This window comes from Danio aesculapii, chromosome 7, assembly GCF_903798145.1.
Source record: "Danio aesculapii chromosome 7, fDanAes4.1, whole genome shotgun sequence".
Taxonomy (NCBI): domain Eukaryota; kingdom Metazoa; phylum Chordata; class Actinopteri; order Cypriniformes; family Danionidae; genus Danio; species Danio aesculapii.
In genome coordinates this window covers 27435360-27455912 of record NC_079441.1, presented here as the reverse complement: position 1 = coordinate 27455912, position 20553 = coordinate 27435360, and the positions used below count along the sequence as shown (strand labels likewise).

General features: G+C 35.8%; 1 protein-coding gene across 2 annotated transcripts in view; it reads right to left on the bottom strand.

The window, feature by feature from the left end:
• The window catches only part of dok4 (docking protein 4), a 103655-nt gene that overhangs the window by 9711 nt on the left and 73391 nt on the right, over positions 1-20553 (bottom strand). For both annotated transcript variants that reach the window (XM_056461491.1, XM_056461492.1), the window contains 3 exons: positions 2580-2687; positions 2016-2130; positions 426-545 (listed from right to left, as the gene is read on the bottom strand). In XM_056461491.1, the coding sequence (XP_056317466.1) occupies positions 426-545; positions 2016-2130; positions 2580-2687 (343 nt within the window). The remainder of the gene's footprint in view (positions 1-425; positions 546-2015; positions 2131-2579; positions 2688-20553) is intronic.

Genomic DNA, 20553 nt, shown 5'->3' with positions numbered 1-20553 from the left:
CTTCCCCATTCTGATACTTGATTTGAACTGCTGCAGATCCTCTTGACCCTATTTATATGCCTAAATACATTGAGTTGCTGCCATGTGATTGGCTGATTAGAAATTTGCATTAATGAGCAGTTGGACAGGTGTACCTAATAGAGTGGCCGCTGAGTGTATATCTTGCTTTACTTTTTTATCACCAGTTTTATTTTTGACAGTTTTTGCAATTTTTTTTTTTTTGTATTTTAAGTATATTTTAAAATTTAAAGGCATCGATTAGTCATCCCATAAAACATGTTAAAAGGTGTAAACATGCTTTCAGACTACATTTTTGGCATCTACAACTAGTTTTTTTCATATTTATTTATTATATTTTAAATATATTTGTGATTGTGAGTGTACATTAACCACTACCACAAGCAATAGTGTAAATGTCTGCATACCTGTGTGTTCACACTGAACTCCAGCGGCCAGGAGGTCTGGCTCTCCAAGACTAATGTCATTCAGACGCGTCCCCAGGCACTCGATAGACAAGGTCTTAAACCACTCCTCAGCCTCCAGCTCTGAGAGAGCAAGTAGATTCAATCATGTCAATAAAATAAAGCGTGATCTTTCAATCCATCTTCTCCATGAATAAAACATACATTAGAGGACAGTAAGAGATCAGACTGTGCAGACTATAATGTTAATGTCAATAATGAGAGCTTCTTTAAAGGGCTCCTATATTACCCCTTCAACAAGAAGTAAGATAAAGACTTTGGTGTCTCCAGAATGTCTAAAGTTACAGCTAAAAATTCCCATGAGATAATTTTTATACCCGCGACAACGCGAAGGCTGCGGCTGACCATACGCATGCACTTGACGCAGAAGTATAAATCAGCCTTAATCCTTAACATATCAGCACAGCTACAGTAAATCTTTTCTTTACTGGTTACACAGATTTCATTCAGCATCTAAATGCATCAAACTGCTTTCTGTCAATATGCTTTTCAGGCTTATTATAGGAGCATATATTAATGTCATGTGTTCTCATTTAATTACATTTTCAATTTATAGTCCATGAATGACAAATAATTGAACTTACACTTAGAAACAGCATTAAAAGAAAATGTCACCAACGTTAGCTTCATTTTTCATTTACAGGGTATAAGGTGGAATAATTTTCAGAGCATAATACTTGCTGCTCACTATCTTGATTACTTGCACATTTTGCACATCACATTACACTGGCTCCCAGTTACGCATTAATAATAGATTTTAAAGTATTGTTACTGGTCTATAAATCACTAAATGGCAAGGACATAAATACATTACACATATGCTCAGTAAACAGATCACCTAGGTCATTAACATCAAGTTAATTAGAAATTCCAAGGGTTCAATCAAAGCAGGGTGAATCCACCCCCCCCCCCCCCCCCAACACACACCGCTGCTGGAATCAGGTTCAGAAATGACCAGATGTGCTCCAACATTAGGCACATTCAAATCAAGACTGAAAACACATCTGTGCTACGTCCAACAGATCACAATGTTATGTCTTTCTTTTCTTTTTTATTCTGTTATAACCTGTTTTAATACATTTGAAACAGTTTTTAATCACGTTTATTATCTGTTTTTATGTTCTTATACCTGTCTCTTTTATTCTTGTTTATGTAAAGCACTTTGAATTACCACTGTGTATGAAATGTGCTACATAAATAAACTTGCCTTGCCTTACTTAAAGAAGAGTGACTTTTTGCTCATATTTTGAGTAGTATTTAGAGAATACTCAGCAGAGAGAAAAACTCTAATTGTGCTCATTTGTTTGGCAAGTATTGGTACCTTTCTTTAGTATTTTTCAGTTCACCTTCTACCACTGCCAACGAGTACCACTCAAATTAGCAAACATTATTACAAGCTTACCATTGTATATTGGGCCGACCCAGTGCTTTGTACTTGCTCAAAATACTTTTAGGATAATCTTTAACAAAACAAACTGCAGCTTTAAGTCAAGCATCCTGCAGCAAAACAAGCCTCAGTAAAAGATGACGTACCTGATTCACAGGTGAAGGTTCGAGAGGTGTCATCTGTAAAAACGATGGCCACGGCCTGTCGCTTCGTGTCACGAGGCAATCTTGTGACGTTCTTCACATTACTAATCTCTGTCACCTGTGTGAACACAAGAAAAGCAACCAATGCAAAGCGAGAAGAAACTGACAGAGCCCAGTTATACAGACTAACATCATTTGCATCATTTGGCAAGGCACTTGTGCTCTCTTAATCATCTAATTTATCTTTCAGACTCTACAGCGGCTTGTGGGAGCAGAAGAGAGCAGTAAAGAAAGGCAAATGAGGCCGATGAACACACAGTAATAGGAGGCCTGTGAGTCAGCAAAGTTGCATGGATACATTTATTCAAAAATGTATCTGTTTACACACTGGCGCTCTCGTAATCTCGGCCGGCAGCTCGTGCTGGGTGAATGTGCTCAACGCGGCTGTAAGTATAATTGGAGAACTGAAGTGACACTTGAATGTTTTCCTTGAATGTTTCATTTCCCCTGTGACATTTCCGCGGCTCAGATTAGGCCTCGGCTGAACTGTTGGGGTGAGAAGTGTACCTTAGGACAGGCTCTGATGTAGGCTGACTTCTCATCAGGGTATTTTTCCAGTCTGCGAGGTCCTTTACTGGATGACTTCTTAAACACCAACCAGCAGCGTCGATAGATCTGAAACACACACACACACAAATACACATATGATCACACAGAGGCCAAAAATAACACTCGCCATGTGCCAGAGGCAAGGAGAAATTGGCCTTCATGAGGAAATCAATGGTCTAACTGTTGAGCAACTTTTTAAAGACTTGCAGCATGATAAAAAAGCTTCACTGATATTAATGTTTTGGCAGATATAAATAAGATTTATTATTAAGATTTTAAGAATTTAATAACATAATAATATAAAATAGGGCTGCACAATACTGGTTAAAATGAGAATAACGATTTTTTTTGCTTAAAATCAAGATCATGATTTTCTCTGACGATTCTGTAGATGTAAAATAAAAGTGAATATGAGTAGGCTATTTATTATTGTTATTTTTAAACATATGGTAAAACAACAATAATAATATTAGGCCTAAGTGTACGTCCACTCTTGGTTAAAACGCTACATTTTGGAATGGTGGACTTGAACAGACTTTAAATATGTCCTGGTTGCTAATTCACATTAGGTTGAAATATGACTGATACATACATGTGTGCTTGTCATTTGTTATTGACAACATTATTAGACCATTTTATTTCACTGGTAAAGTGAGACATTTGTCATTATCAGATTTTCTCCTGTATTATACTCAACATTATATAGGCTAGACTAGTTATTCTGACACTGTTAAACATTTATTTTCTTGCACAACACTTTGTGTTCACTATGAATAAAAAACATATCAAACGCTTGTCGTAATGATAACTCTAAAATGCGATATGATCATTTAAATTAGTTTTTGGTTTTACTTTGAAAAAACTTTGAAAAAAAAAACAGCCTACATGCAAATCATACTTCCTGCGCGGCTCCCAAACGATCGCTGTGCAACAAACTGAACGTTATTAACTTCATTACCTTCATTTGGAGGTGTCCATGTTGCTAAACAATGTATATAGACTTGTGCACTTGCCTTTATGCGTCTCTCCTGACCATGAAAATATAATTGGCTGAACCGTAGAAAAGCTGAATTAAGATCGTGTGTAAGGTCGAATCGAGATCGCGATCTTTTATCGATTAATTGTGAAGCCCTAATATAAGAAATAAAGTAACCGTTTTTAATTATCAAGAATCTATGTGTAAATAGCACTCAAAAATGACTTTTGATGTTTGTTCTAACTATAAAATGAACTGAAACAACACAATTCTTGAGCTTTTTTTGGGACAACTTCATTGTTGTCCCAAAAAATGTAGTTTTGAAAAAAAAAAAAACTTAACTTAACAAAACTTAAATTTGAAAAAAAAAGAAAAGGAAATGAACTTAATTCCTTAATGTTGTCCCAACACATATCGATTATGTGGAACCCAGCATTTTTTTTACAGTGAATGAATATATGGTATTTTAAACATTTGAATTTACAGTAAGAAAAATGAAAATTCCTTTTGTGATTAGCTAAAAATTGCAGTAATACTTTATAAGGTTCCATCTGTTAAGATTAGTACACTACATTAGATAATTCCAGCTAACATTGAAAAACTAAATCCTTACAAAAATCTTAGCTGACTCCATTAATTAATAATTTTATGTTTTATTGCAATCAATCAATCAATCAATCAATCAATCAATCAAATAAATTGTTATTATTTTTTAAATGCACACTAATCTGACATGAACTAACAATCAATGGTACTATCTTTAACTAACACTGAAATTGATTTTTAAATACTTTTAAAAATGCGTAGCATATTGCAATTTACATTCACTATTTTGGAATCTAATACTTACAATACAATATTTATTTAAGAAATATTACAGTAAAACGTTACTATTATTTAATATTACAGTTAGTTATTACTAAATATTACAAAAATATTTTGGGGGAAAACTATATTAATGCAAAAAAGTGCAGGTTATTTTTTAATTTCAAAGCAGAATTTCCAGTAGCCGTTATTTGAGAGAGAATATAAATGAATTATTTCAATTGTTAGCAATGTATTGACATACACGCACACCCTCACACCATGGATCTATGAAAAATAAATCTGTGGAAAAACCTTTCGAAATTTGGTTAAACTACTAAAACAAACACTTGAATAATAGAGAAAAAGAATTAAAATCACACAGAGTAATGTACAGCATGATACTGCATGTGGCACAGTGGTCTGCGCTTCACTTCAAACCCACAGCACTTGTGACCTGTCTTTATCATTTGTAAATTCTTTCTCTCTTTCTACATTGATCCTCCTGTCCTAAAAGCCATTTTCTGTTTAAACCTCTGATGTCCTTCAATGACAAACCCTAGAGTTGCCACAGAATCTCCTGCCCATTAAACAAACACACCAAAGGCCCAAAGTCAATCCTGTCTCTATCACCACATTCTTCACCAAAACCCCAAATATTCCTCAGACACTTCATTTCTGTACCATCTCTCCATCAGCCATTATGTCCTGTGATCAGAGCAACCTGATGTATACAGTAGGTCTTCTAAGAAATGTTTGAAAGATGACACGGATGTGAGAAACTACCATACTTTCCAGATTACATGGTTTTTTAAAAATCATGCAAAGATGTTTTCTGGATACAAAATCAACTGGGATAAATCTTCTTTGCTTCCACTTAACTCTATAGCTAAACATATTAAGCTGTCATGTAATGTCCCCATACAAAATTCTGTAACTTACTTAGGCATTGCTGTTCAGTCACCTTTGCAAGCTAAGACACTTACTATCTACAAACCTTATCTAGGGTGGAACAAGATCTCCAAAAATGGACCTCAATGCCTTTATCATTGCATACTAAAATAGCAAGTGTTAAAGTGAACATCTTGACACAAATGAATTTCCTTAGTTCTATGATTCCGTTACCCGCTCCAAAAAAGTTTTGGCACAAACTTAACTCTATGATTCGTAAATTCATATGGAATGATAAGCAACCTTGATTGAAATTTGAAACTCTACAACATACAAAAGATAATGGGGGACTATCTCTTCCAAATTCCGAATTATACCATAGGGCTTTTTAAATAAAATTTAATAAAATTTAATCATGTTTGGCTTAACCCACTCTCTAGAGTTCCTTGGAGAGAAATCGAAATGAAATTAGCTGATAAATATAGATTAAAAGATATTCTGTTCTTTGGGCTTAAAAAGCAAACAGTGTATGCAAGCTTTTGGTCCAATTATTGGGAATACAATAGTAAATTTTAGATTATTAGAAAAAGACATTCATTGTTCACATAAATAGCACAACCATGCACTTATTGGGAAAAATAAAGATTTTTGATCTGGTGTTGCACTATTTTTTTCAAGGAATTGGATGCAGAAAAGCATTTATATGCTAAAAGATATTCTGGTTCAAATTACATATTACGTTTTCAAGAACTTTGTAAGCGGTGTGAAACAGAACCTTCTTCTCTCTTTTAATATTTGTGATTAAAATCGGCCATGAAGGCCTATGGGATTCCCTGGGGAGACAATCTACCCACTCAACCAATCATTGCTTGGTTTGATCTGTCCTCAACTAATCATTTGACCTCATGGATGTACAGAAAGGCCTTAGAGACTACAGCAAAGCATTTAGCTATACAGTGCAGTTGGAAAACTGACTGTCAACTAGAAGAGGGTGTCACAGACTGGGAAAGAGTATGGCAGAACATTTGTATTTCATCTAAGAACCCCAATCACCAACTCATTCACTGTAACTTTTGTCATAGAACCTACTGGACCTCACTCAAAAGGCATCGTATCAACGCCTTCTTTAGTCCTCTCTGTGATAAATGTCCTGACCAGGAACTTGGATCTTTTTTTCATATGATGTGGGAATGTGGAAAAGTACAAACATTTTGTAATGAGGTCTGTTATCTTATCTAAAATGATTGAATATCCCGTACCGGTGAATCCTTCTATTCTACTGAGCAATGATTCTACGTTGAATCTTACCAGGCTACAGAAAGCTGTTTGGCTGGCTGGCTTAACTTCTGCAAAAAAACTACGAACCCAACATTGGCTGTCTCCACATAATTTGGACATGTGGTTGGCACAACTTCAGGACATTGCAATGTTGGAATTATCCTCAGCTCTAGTGAACTTGGAACAAATGTGTATATTAAAGATCTGGACTTCAGCTGCTGACAAAATCTCTATGTTTGTTGCACAAAACAATGATCAGGATCCAGTATGATTGCCTTATTTTGTATAATTAATACTTGATGCTGTACTTTGTTTTAGTTTTTCTGTTAACTTCTATTTACTGGATACCCCAGTTTAAAGAGACCGGGGGTGGTGGTAGTTGAATTGATATATTTCATAATATCGTTTTCTCAGTCTGTATGCTTTGTTAACAATAAAAAAAAAATCATGCTCTGACTAGGCAAATGACGATATAAATTTTTCATTTAGCAATAATTGCTGATACTTTTATCATGATAATGAAATAAGCTGAATGATATTGATTGAAATAAGCTGAAAAAAGGGTTACTATAACAAAACAAACTCTTTTGTCTGTATTTCTTTACTAAATATAAATGATCAGAGTAAATTGCAGAGGAGTATAAAGTACAGTTCACAAAAATGTGTCATTAGATTCATTACTCGTTCATTACAATCATCAAATAGACTTCACATGTACAGTCATTCATTCCTGTGTAATTGATGACTAGACTATTTCTGAACTATTGTTATACGTCTATTAGAATTTTGCTGACAGCCCAAATGTAGCCTAGTTTTAGGCAAGATGTCAATGTTTGGTTGTCGATTAGATGTCTTTTTAACAAGAAACTGCTTGGTGGGAGGCCTGTGTTGACAATTATTCTGATATTGAAGTTTGCAATAACCTTATTGTACTAAAAATGTTAAATTAATGATTTTTTGAGAACTGAGAGGAACTAAAAATCATTTTATAATCTCTGTAAATGTTTCATTTTACTGGGCCAACCAGTAACCTGACTGAAATAATAATGATGAAATGCAACTTTGTGTTCATTCCCCTCAACAATGCAATTTGACTTATTTTCTGCAAATCTAGTACAGCATTGAATTGAGTTAACAAGGAAGCAGTGTATCCCATTCTTTACACCAAATCACCTCGAAGAGGGAAACAGAGAACTATTTGTCTTCATTGTCTCAGTAACACTTTAGAGTGAATTAAAGTCAACATGTTTAGACTCTGAACAAATCCCCTGGTGTTTCGACAGTGTTTTTAAATACAGTTACATCCTGACTCACATTTATAAACACTGCATTAGTCATCAGGCTTGAATACACGACAGGCATTCATTGCACCTCAAATACCATACAGTGTCTAACAAGCAAGGCCCCAGAACATTGTGATAGAGTATTTGGACAAAAAGAAACTAAACACAAAAACCCCTTAAGACATTTTAAGCAACTTAAAGCATGTCCAGTGTCCTGCTGAGATGATTGATAGAAAGACGAACTGAGCTGATGAGCTTTTGTTTTTGCCATCTAAGCTGACCTTAATGTCATTGCCACTTGAACGATTGAACCTGCCATATAAAGAAATTAGGAAAGGTAGCTGCATGGTTTTTTATTCACAGCAGGTAAAAGATTGATCCCTTGTTTGCATCATATTGTCCCCTGAGGTTCCACTAATCCTCTGTAAACAGACTGTGCAACAGCATCAGCAACTGTGTGTGTGTGTGTGTTTGAGATGTGCCCTTTTCCACTGCTGCTTCACTGTTTATATACCTGCCTGTCTGTGCTGCATTAATACTCAAACACCGATGCATACAGTATGCCTCCACAATCTGAGTACAGTCCATTCTGGTGGCTTTCCCTTTTTTAAAAAAAAGTACAATGGTAAGCATAATTCCTTTAAAATACTGTTAAAATACTGTCTACATCCATTATATAATCAGTAAGCTTATAGAAAGATTAACAATTAAATTATTATTATTTTAAAGTGTAAGTTCACACTAAACAACATCATTGTGTAACCCCACCGGTCCTACTGCACCCAACCTGCTCCAAGCTGGAATCAAACTGTCGGTTGCTCTAACACGAAGGCTAAAGACCATGGCCTCTCCTACACTAACCCCCTACACCTCACTCCCATCCGGGTCACGGCACCAATGTAACCCCACTGTTCCTACTGCACCCAACCCGCTCCGTGCTGGGATCGAACCAGCGACCTTCCGCAGGGGCGTCAGTTGCTCAAAAGCAAGTCGCACACCAGAAGCGCCACTCGTATCTCCTCAGTATCGTGCCCCATACCAATACCAGTATTGGTATTGGTGCATCCCTAATATTAATACATATATTTTGCCTTTAACACAATAAAAGCAATAAAGTATTTGTGAACATACAGTTTCATACAGAACATACAGTGAACATATCAATGCCCTTAACCTGTGACTCATTCACAGCACAGCCTCTTGTACATTGCTGCTATATATAGAGTATATACTGTTTTCAACACAAACAAGAACAAAAATGTTTCTTATGCTCAAACTCATCATATTAGTATGTTTTCTAGAGGATCACATGACAAAAGACTTAAGTAATGATGCTGAAAATCCAGTATTGCCATAACATAAATAATATTTTTAAACATTAAAGCATTTACATATGTTTTAACTGCAATTATTTTTTCACACTTTTTACTGTATTTTTTAATTAATAAATGCAGCCTTGGTGAGCACAAGAGTCTTCTTTTAAGAAAAAAACAAAGGATTTAGGATCAAATCAAACTCCCCCAAAAGTTTGCTTTGGTGAGCTGTTTCAAACTGCCGAAACGAATTCAAAAAGTAATTTAGTTTTGGCTGGATTTTGTGCAAAAATATACAATTTCTGCTGTTTTTTTGATTTCATTTAAAGTAAACCAGGGTCTTTAGGAAAAGAAAGTGTGCAGTGACTTCTACACCGTGGGAGTGTAGGCTTATCACTTGACTAAAGGAATTTGATTATTAAATGCTCTTGATAAAACAAGCTTTATTAAAGGTAAATGTTGCAAAAACAAAACAAAAAAAATGGTTGAATACAGCTATCTTATTATTATTCCATCACAAGATGATGCCAATATTCAAGAACAGTGTCAGATCATGGTCAAAATTAATTATAGTACTTGGATGAGCCTGTGGTATTAGTTTTACTGGTTCTTTTCAGGAAACAGCATACCTTGGAAAGCCGTGATTGCCGAATAAAAATCAACTATTCCAGAATCCCTGTATTAAACAGTAATATCACATTTTCTATTAAAAATGAACATGTTAGATGATGAGAACAGGTTAAGAACACAAGATCAATTCCAGTCTCTGTTTTAATCTTAGCTTCATTAGATGATGCATGTAACAGGAATATTCATTTTACTGGCATATACTGTCATGTAACATTAAATACAGATGCACTGATACCTTTTTTCTTGTACTCACCAATATTGATACGATAACATTGTTTGGGAGATGTGGCAAGTAATGACTCAGTGAAACCAATTAATTTCTTTGTAATTATGAAAAACTCATACTTTTTTCTGCTTAACATTTACTTTTTCCACTTATTTTTACTCATATTTAATGTACTGCTTTGTATACCTTTTATACAGTGGCCAGAACAAGAACTTTATAATTAATGTTTATGAGTTTCTTTAAACAAATGCTTTTAAATGATGATTCATATGAAGAGTTCAGAGGTAAAATGCTCTAAATCCATCTGACCTCTTTTCTTGTAAATGAGCATTTTCTATCAGGCTCCTCTGATTAGGTTTAGAAGTTTCATTTCATATGTAATGATAAGGTTATTAGCGAGTAAATAATAATAATTTTTTTTCCAAAAATGTCACTTTAGGCAATTCTTTGGTTTTTAACAAGGTAGATTTTCTTTTGTGTCAAAACCAGCTAAATCCACCTATTGGTGATGAGGTGAAAAATCACTAATGATGCAATTAGAGATTATTTTACCAAACATAAAACACATACACAAACCACCTGAAGGGCGACACAGTGACACAGTAGGTTGTGCTGTCACCTCACAGCAAGAAGGTCGCTAGTTCGAGCTTTAGCCGGTCAGTTGGCGTTTCTGTCTGGAGTTTGCATGTTCTCCCTGCGTTTGCGTGGGTTTCCTCCGGGTGCTCCGGTTTCCCCCCACAGTCCAAAGACATGTGGTATAGGTGAATTGGGTAGGCTAAATTGTAAGTTGGCGGTTCATTCCGCTGTGGCGACCTCAGATTAATAAAGAGACTAAGCCGAAAAGAAAATGAATGAATGAATCAAACCACCTGAAATTAAAAAGACATCTGTCAAGTAAGTGTTGGTTTATTCCACTGTGGTAACCCCTAATAAACCAGAAACTAAGTAGCAGGAAAATGAATGAATGTAATCTGTCATTCCATTAATAAATAACATTGAAATTGACATGAATTAAATCTTAACAATCTGTTGTCATTTCTGATATTTGGGATTTGGGTTTAAATGTAAGTAGAGCAATGCAAACAAGCTTGTTAGATTCAAATAATGCAGTGTAAAAACATTGTGAAACATCAATATCTGTGCATTGTCCATTAATATAAAAAATAAAAATAATTTATTGAAGTAATATAAATAATGTATAGTTTTATACATTATATATTATCTTTTAAAACATAGCTTGCATTAACAAACAAACCACAAGGTAGGCCTACAGTGCAAAAAAGAGGATGTCTCTCAGAAGCTGTCATTTATTCATCCTCACTATTCTCAAGATCTTGCATGGTCTTTTTTTCATCTCTTGTTTATCCTCATAGCATCCTAACCTAGAAAGGCATCTTAACTTAGTCTTTTGTGAAATGGAGTTACTGTTTAATGTAGCTATAGTAAATCAGACTCTTTTAAAGTAGCGCCGCTGCGCAAACAAACGTTATGAATGCATGCTACAGTTTTGAGGTAAGGGATGTTTTCATTTGCCATTCACTGACAGTCAGGCAGGCTCATCCTGTTCATCAAACTCCGTCTTTTAAAATTAAGACTCCGTCTTCTCATAAAAGCCGGTGTATCAGCGCTGCTACTTTGAAAACATATGATTCGATTCGCGCCTTCTGATTGGTACTCAGGATATAGCGGTTTTTGCTGTAAAAGGGACATGGCGTTTAGCGGCTATTGCAAACAAACTGTTATTTCTGAATGTGCTGATGCTGGGATTAAGATGATTTCAAACAAATCTGTTGATGGTGGACTACATGCCTAAAGCATTCACTCAATGTCATTATCTCATTTTTGGGGGAAGTGGCGTTTAGTGGCTTTTGCATCTGAACTCTTTATGTTTTTCTATGGAAACTATTCATAAAATCACTTTGCCTTTCCAGTAATATTTATTTTCATAGATACTGTAATAAAGAAGGAGTTGTCCAACACTTATGTACTGTTTTAATGAGAACAATTGTATACCTTCATTTCAATTGTACCATAAACGGTACAGAGCAGTATCATAAGAGGTCTTTTCTGTACCATATAAGGTACAACTTTTACAAAGGTACAAAACTGTTCCTTAAGGAACATTATTTGTACCACTATGTACTCTTTTTTCTGAGAGACAAAGGGTCCATTGCATGTACACTCTCAAAAAAAAAAAAGGTTCACATTTCCGGGTTGCTCAGTAGCAGAAGGTGTCATGGTTGGGTAAACTTAGAGCGCAGTGAATCGAAGAGTACAACAAATAATTTTTTATAGTCCTATTTCCTGAAATAATAAAAGAAAAACTTTCCAATGGTGTTATCAAGAGATACAGAAAAAGGAAAAAAATTGTGTGAGACTGATGACGGCCACAAAAAAAGAGAACAACGTCAAATATACTCTCAGCCCTAAAAAGAAATTACATAGGATTTTCCCCAATATATCTCCCATTTGTGATAAGTGCAAATCAGAAGAAGCTGATTTGGCTCATAGTTTTGTATCCTGTCGTAAAATACAGGGATTCTGGAATGAGGTTTTTAAAGTGCTTTCAGATGTTCTTGATCAACGCATAGATCCTGACCCAGTGCTTATCATATTAGAACATTCTGATCATACATATTCATTGAGCAGTACACAAAAGAAATTCCTTACATATTGTTTGATTACAGCCAAAAAACTGCTATTATTATACTGGAAAAATGTTAATCCTCCAACTGCTAAACTATGGCTTGAAGAATTGATATCTACTCTGCACTTGGAACGAACCAGATATATTTTAAAAGGCAACATTGGACAATTTCAGAAGATTTGGGGCCCTTTCTTTTGTCACTTGATGGGGAATTCTTCCACCCAAAGCAATGTGTTGTAACTAAAAAGTTGTTTTGATTATCACTGTATTGTATATTTACAGGCTGGGCTTGGGGTGTTTGTTTTTGTTTTGTTTTCGTTTGTTTTTGTAAATGTGTGCATATCAGAAAAAACTAATCCTGGCATCTGTGATTATAGTAAGCTTATTCAATGACCAAATAAAAAACTTATTTAACAAAATATACTCTCAGCCCCATAGACGCTGCATTTCAAACACCTCACACAAGCGGTAATTCGCTGTTTGTAATTTGACGTAAAGATGATATAATACATTCATAAATGCATATAAATGTTTATACGGTTTAAAAAAATAAATATTAAAAACTTTAAAGCATTTAAGATTATGATGACCGTTAAACGTGTCATAACAGTCTAGTGAAAAGGGTCCATTCCAGCCTGCTTATAATTGCGGTCCTGCTTTGGCTTCTTTTGTTGATATTAACAAAATAGCCACATTGTATCTGAAATGACATTTACCTGACATTAATTGAATGCTTTTAGCTGCTGCACACAGACACAGCTACAACAACAGTGTGACATTTTTATGATATTTTGTTCAATTATGCTCAACAGCACTAACACCATGACTGAAGTAACTGATTTTTTTTTTTTTGGGCTGAAACCATAGCAACCATGCTAGTTTAGTTCCAGGGTCAATCTTGTTTTGACAGCCTGCATTAGCGTGCAGTTACCTTCATATCGTCAAATGAAAACATACTGAAACCCTCAAACCTCTCCTTGGAGAATAAATCAAAAGCAAACGTTACATACGTGGGGGAATAATGCATAAGAAGAAACCACAACACTTATCTCAAGTGCTTACTGTAGGTCAATATCAGACAAGAGGGAGGGAAAAGAGAACGAAGGAAACAACAACAGCTTATGGAGGCACAGGGAAAATGCAGTGTTCAAAATGAAGCTTCAGTTATTGGAAAGAAGGAAAGGAGATAAAACAGAGGCAGAATATGCCAACATTTCATAGCATAATAAGCCTATAATGAGTCTGTTTGCCCTTGGTATGAATCCATTTCAGCGTTTCTGTCAGCTGTTCATCTCTCATCTGCTCTTCCTCTGAGATTTGACAGAGCTCTTGCTTGGCGCTCTGTGATGGTCAAAGGAATAATGACACTATTGCAACAACAGTTGCTATGCTTAAAGCTAAAATTAAACTACTTCCTCTCAGGCAGGACTAAATTTAAAACGCCGGCTTACTGACTGTGACCACTGAAACCTGTTGGGGATTTTCTGAAACTGTTCTAAAATTCAGCTCCTGCCTGTCCATATCACAGCAGCTTCTGTGCCTCAGAAGTGAAAATAAATGAAATAGAATAACATCACAGTGCGTGTCCATTAAATGTTTGCCCTTTATCACCAGCATCCACCAACACCCTCCCCATCAAACGCTTGGGTTTGTTTCATAATTGTGATGCCCAGTGTTGGGCCGCTTACGATTGCAAATGCACTCAAAAAGGGCTGGCGGTGGCTGAGGAGCAATTAGGGTAATTCCGGCATGGCAGTGAGGCTGGCAGTGCGGGGCTCCGCTACCCGATCTGAATGCTAAACAGTGCTCTGATTAGTCTGATTGGGGCTCTTGGTCCCTAAGTGGACCGCGGAGATAGACAGTGAGAAAGGGTGGGAGAGATAGAGAGGCATACAGTCTGGCTAATTAGCATCCCTAGAGGTGTGCAGGGAGCTCGGAGAGAGAGGTGAAGAGGAGGAACGGGAGGAGGGATGGAGGGGGAAGGGATATGGAGACAGTCATCCAGAACAGTGTGACGAAAGGCTGACGAGACTTGCCCTGCTGCTTCATGCCAACATATATGAGGACAAAACAGTTGGAACAGCTCATAATTTATAACTATGTTTTTAAAGGGATGAATACTAGAGCTGAGAGATTAACTAAAATGATATTGCAAACGTGACTGAGCAAGACTGCTATTGTCATGCACATCTTGTCAGGGAAGCAAGTTGTGATCAGCAGGAAACCTCCTCCAAAGGCCAGAGGGTGCTCTCATGCGAAAATGGTGAATAATCTAGATAGTGTTTCGTTATACCGTAAACAGAGGTTTAAAGGGATAGTTCACCCAGAAATGGAAATTTGCTCGCTGTTTACTTGCCTTTAAGAAGTTCCTAACCTTTATGAGTTTCTTTCTTCTAAACTTAATGGAAGTCAATGGTTACAGGTTTTCAGGTTAATTCAAAATATCTTCTTCTGTGTTCAACAGAAGAAAGAAACTCAATCAGGTTTGGAACAAGTGAAGAGTGACTAAATGATGGCAGAATTTTCAGTTTTGGGTGAACTATCCTTTTACCTGATTTCACTGATTCAGCATAACTAATTATTAGTGACGGTGAGATGAAGGGTAATTTCTCGAAGGGATACAGATGTGTATACTTGCGCACATTAATATAGCATAATTTTTGTGACACTGTACAACATTAATTATTGTGAGGGCTAGGTTTAGGTTTGAGGTAGGGGTAGATGTTAATAAAACACAGTTTGAAGGGTAATTTAACAAATAATATATATAATTTTGGTTAACTTCTGTCTAGAGCTGTATCCCTTCTAGCAACAGGTTTGGCATGCTGTCCCAGGAGAGAACCCAGAGCTCGGAGATTTTTAAGCCCAGGGCTCCCGCCTGGTCCATAGAACATGTGAGGGGAGTGCGAGATCAGGTGGTTCTTGAGAACTCCTCGTGGTAAAGGAGGAAAGGAGGAGAAGGGGTGGATGGGGGGCTTCTTCGGAAAACGAAGTGAGTTTGGATTAATCTGATTGGCTAACTAATGAATGTAGATGAGTGGCCAGCTGCAGTCAATCATATCATGTGCTCCTCTCGAAATTAGTTTGTGAAACTTCACTTAATATGTGGCAGTATTATTATTATAAAACTGGAAAGTGGCTGGGCTTAAATGGACAGAGGGTAGTAAATATGCTTGTTTAACTTAGTAGCGGATCTCACGCCAAGATTCAAACCAATTCCTGAATTCATTGATGCAAAAATGAGGCTCCAGACATCATCAATGACATCATTGCTCCAAAACAATACAAACCTCAATATGGGTTTTACTTAAAGCTTCCAGGATTTCTTGACACACACTCTGAAGCATCGACAAAGAGTGTAACATCACTACTAATAATTTCAGGACTACGGAATGATCTCAGATAAGGATTTCAAACCCTCGACTGAAGTAATAAAGTAAGTTTGGAGTAAAACTATAACTAGAAACTACAAATTGTGCATGGAAATTGCTATCGATTAATCTCATAGCCCTAGCAACAATACAAAAAATCTGTATGATAGGCAGAAAAATGCTTTTCTGTTTATGAACTGGACAGATGCCTTAATCCAGAGTAACTTAGGTATACAAGTGGCTCACAAGTGGCTTTTTCTTCTGTTGAACACAAAGGAAGATATTTATACTTGGATAAAATATGCTACGGATGTCAGTGGCTACGGTTTCCACCATTTTTCAAAATATATTATTTTTCCTTCAACAGAAGAAATAAACAGGTTTGGAAAAAGTGGAGGGGAAGGTGAAATAAACATTCAAAAGACGAGTTATTTGTATCTTTCCCTCATTCCATTCTACATTTTTTTGTAACTTTTTATTTTGTCGAACATAAAAGAAGATATTATAAGACAAAAACTGTGTTTCGGTCCCCCTTGACAATGGACAAAGGTGCATGGCCTCCAACATTCTTAAAAAAATGTAAAAAGTCATAAGTGTGAGCAAATGATTTTCATTTTAAAGTGGACACATTATGCAAAAATCACTTTTATAAGAGGTTTAAACACAGTTGTATGGCAATTGTTTGTGAATATAGCCTTATAGTTTTTAATGACAAAAATTAATAAATTCAAATTTTAATAATCACACTTCGTAAAAACAGTGTCCAGAAACACTTAGATTGACATTTTCCCTTTGTACATGTTATTAGAGGGGAAAGCCCCACCCACTAGTGATGATCTCTCCCTCATTACCATAGACAGCCCTGAGTGAGAAGCAGCCATCTACCATTAGAGTTTTCGTACTGTGCCTGTCAAAAATAATGCCAGCCACTAAGAGACATGACTTTTCTGATGCACAAATGATACAAATTGACTTTTATAATGCACCAATGATAAAAATCGACTTTTATGATGCACAAATGAAGACTGTAGACTCTATAGACTAATATCATCAGAGCTTCTTCTTTAGATTTTTTCAGTTTTACACAGATAACATTAGTGCTGTTTTGAATCTGCCATTATACTGACACAGATACATTTGTAGCTCCACCCTCTTTTGAAAACGGACTGAGAGCACAATCTCATTTGAATTTAAAGTGACAGTCACCAAAATGGCACAATTTGTATCAAAGACCAAAAAGGCAGTTCAAAGAGCCATAAAAATATTTGTAGTGTATTCTGAGGCGAAATTTTGCACTTTGGTGTAGGGCTCCATGATGCAGTAAAATGTATTTGTATTTTGTTTTTCTGCTATATATATATATATATATATATATATATATATATATATATATATATATATATATATATATATATATATATATATATATATATATATATATATATATATATATATATACTGGATGACTATATTTCATATATTTCACTGGATGACTTAAAAACTGCTATTTGGAAAAAAATGTTTCAATTTAGAATGATTGGCTTGATTCTGTAGGGAAGTATATCATGTATAAAATGTAATCAAAATTACAAGCATATACAAACAATCTAAGATAAAAAATTTAATAAACTGTGTTTTAGGGTTTTTAGGGCAGTCAAATTGTATTTATAGAATAAGTATAGAATTTGATTAATTAAATGTAAAATAACACTGCAAATATCTTTACTGATATAAATAATTCAATAAAATTATTCTTTATTAAAGATACAAATGGTAAAATTTTGTATGTCTGAATGCTTTAAACTCTCTCAGGCCTTAAGAAAAACACGTGAAAATGAAAAACTTTCATTCTGTCTCTGCAATAACTATACAGTCATGTGTTTCTCCTAGTCAACTATAATCATAACTCAACATTGCACATTCTGCAACGTTCTGTGACTATTGCGGATGTGCACATTGCGATATCATCACATTGAATCGATATATTGTGCAGCCGGTGTGCACTTGGATACATTTATTAACACATGTGCTAACAGAATCCATAAGCATCGGCCACCAAGTTCCAGGACAGACAGAAAGTTAGAACCAAAGCCAAACATAAACAAGACCTCATCGAACAAACCCCTTCTTTCACAAACAAAGCAATGACTAAATAATCCTGGGTGGTCAGAGCCTTACAAATATTTACCACCCGCACTCAATGCAAGCCTCAGATGGACAATACAATGAAAATGCTATAATGCGAGAGCTTTAGCCAATGAGAATGGATTGGTCAGAACACAATCTTTCCTCTAATCTGTTGTAGTCAAGTTCCTCACAGCTAGAAAAAAAAGCAAGCGAGAGAAAGAGAGATAGGGCTTTGTCACCGTTCAGACACAAATGCAAATGCCGCCACGCATTCACTGCTTCTGCCAAATCACAGCAGAGGCAGCGGCGTGGATGTAAATAGTATTAGCTGGGCATAAGCAGGGATTTACGATATTGTGCTTGCATTACGTGCACTGGCATAATATTAAATAGACGGAGGAAATTGACTTACAATTAGGGAAGCCATTTGTTAAACAATGACGGTGCCCGTTTCGAGTTTGCACAGCACAGGAAAGTGAAAAGACAAAGACAAGCAGACATACACACATGAGAGGTGAAAGGAGGAAAAGAAGGAAAATGGGAGAAAATATAAACTCCTCTTAGATTATTTAGCACTGAGTTCCCCTGGGGGAGCATGTGTCACAACCCGACCGCTTCCACAGTAACCGCAATCCTGCTGACTTCATAATTCAGCCATCGACCTGCACACGAGCTCCAGAGGCACTCAAGACTAGAGCTGGTTATCGGCTGTATTTTATTTGCAAGATACTGGTGTCAAAACAGTACTTTTAAAATGAGACCAGTGCTTAAGCGGAGCCTGAAACATCATTTTCAAAAGACCCACAAAATAATGCTGGATGACATAAAAGAATGGCTTTTTTATGGAATTTTCTATCTTAAAAGATTCAATTATTTGTAAAAAAACAAAAAACAACAAACCCCCCCCCCACAAATGTACAGAAATTCGCAAAAATCTTGATCCGACTGTAATTATTTAACACTAAATATTGACGCAGTACTACTAACAGCAAAGTAGTCTGTATTCTTCGTCTGTATCCTACAAACCAACATCTAAAAATTGTCCTCTTTGGCAAAATATTCCAGCAAGCTCCAGACATCACAAAGACGTTAAACTGATGATGGATGCCAACATCAGACTAACTTTAGAACCGTAAGTGCAGAAATTTGGTTGTATATGAAAATCGGGTTGACGTCAGAACGCAACGTCAGACTTCAATGTCAAGACGAATTTTAGGTAGTTCATGACACAAACTGTAAACATCAACCAAAGATAAACGGCTATTAATGTTAGCTTTTGATATTGTATGGATGTCACATTATGACATATTAAAGTGATGTTGAACGTTAGTTAGGTAATTACACAACATAAAACCAATCAAAGATCAACGTCTACTGATGTTAGACTTTGACGTTGTATAGATGTCATATCATGACTTTATCATGATGTTGGATTTTAGTTAGTTAATGCCACAGCCTAAAACCAACCAAATATCAACGCCAGATGATGTCGGTATTAGATGTCAACTCTTGACCCGACAATAATTATTTTAACATTAAATAATAATAATGGAGTACTACTAACAGCAAAGTAGTCTGTATTCTTGGTTTGTCTCCTACAAACCAACATCTAAAAAGAAATATGACCATATTTGCCCTCTTTGGCAAAATATCCCAGCAGGCTCCAGACATCACAAAGATGTAAAACTGACGTTGCATGCCAACATCAGTCTAACTTTGGAACCTTAAGTGCAGAAATTTGGTTGTATATGAAAATCGGGTTGACGTCAGAACACAACGTCAGACTTCAATGTCAAGACGAATTTTAGGTAGTTCACGAGACAACATACATTGTAAACATCAACCAAAGATAAACGGCTGGTAATGTTAGCTTTTGATATTGTATGGACGTCACATTATGACATTTAAGTGATGTATGACATCAGTATTAGACATTAGACAATTTTGGTCACCAGATTTTACAACCAAAACAGAACAAAACATCAACGTCATATGACATGCCTGCTGGGATCACTCCTCTCCTGATTTATTTCCTGCTGAGGCCCATTACGATGAAGTGTACAATACATTTCACTATAAATGTTACATTTGGATAGACGAGACGATGTTGTAACTTGCTGTGCTTGCAATTTTTCACAAAAGTTACGATCAGTAAGATATTTTTTGTAATCATCTGTGGTTTTTGCTGTCTTCAGTAGTGCTGCTATTGGTTTTTTTACTGTGAAACAATGGCCTAGTTTACAAATGACATCTTGTGGACAAGTTATGCAATGCAAAAAACGATTCAAAGCACATGTGCAAGCTGCTTATACATCCTTTGCATGTAAAAACAAGCTCATATGAAGCTCCAAAAACACCTTTGTGTGCCAAAACTGTAAAAGCAACT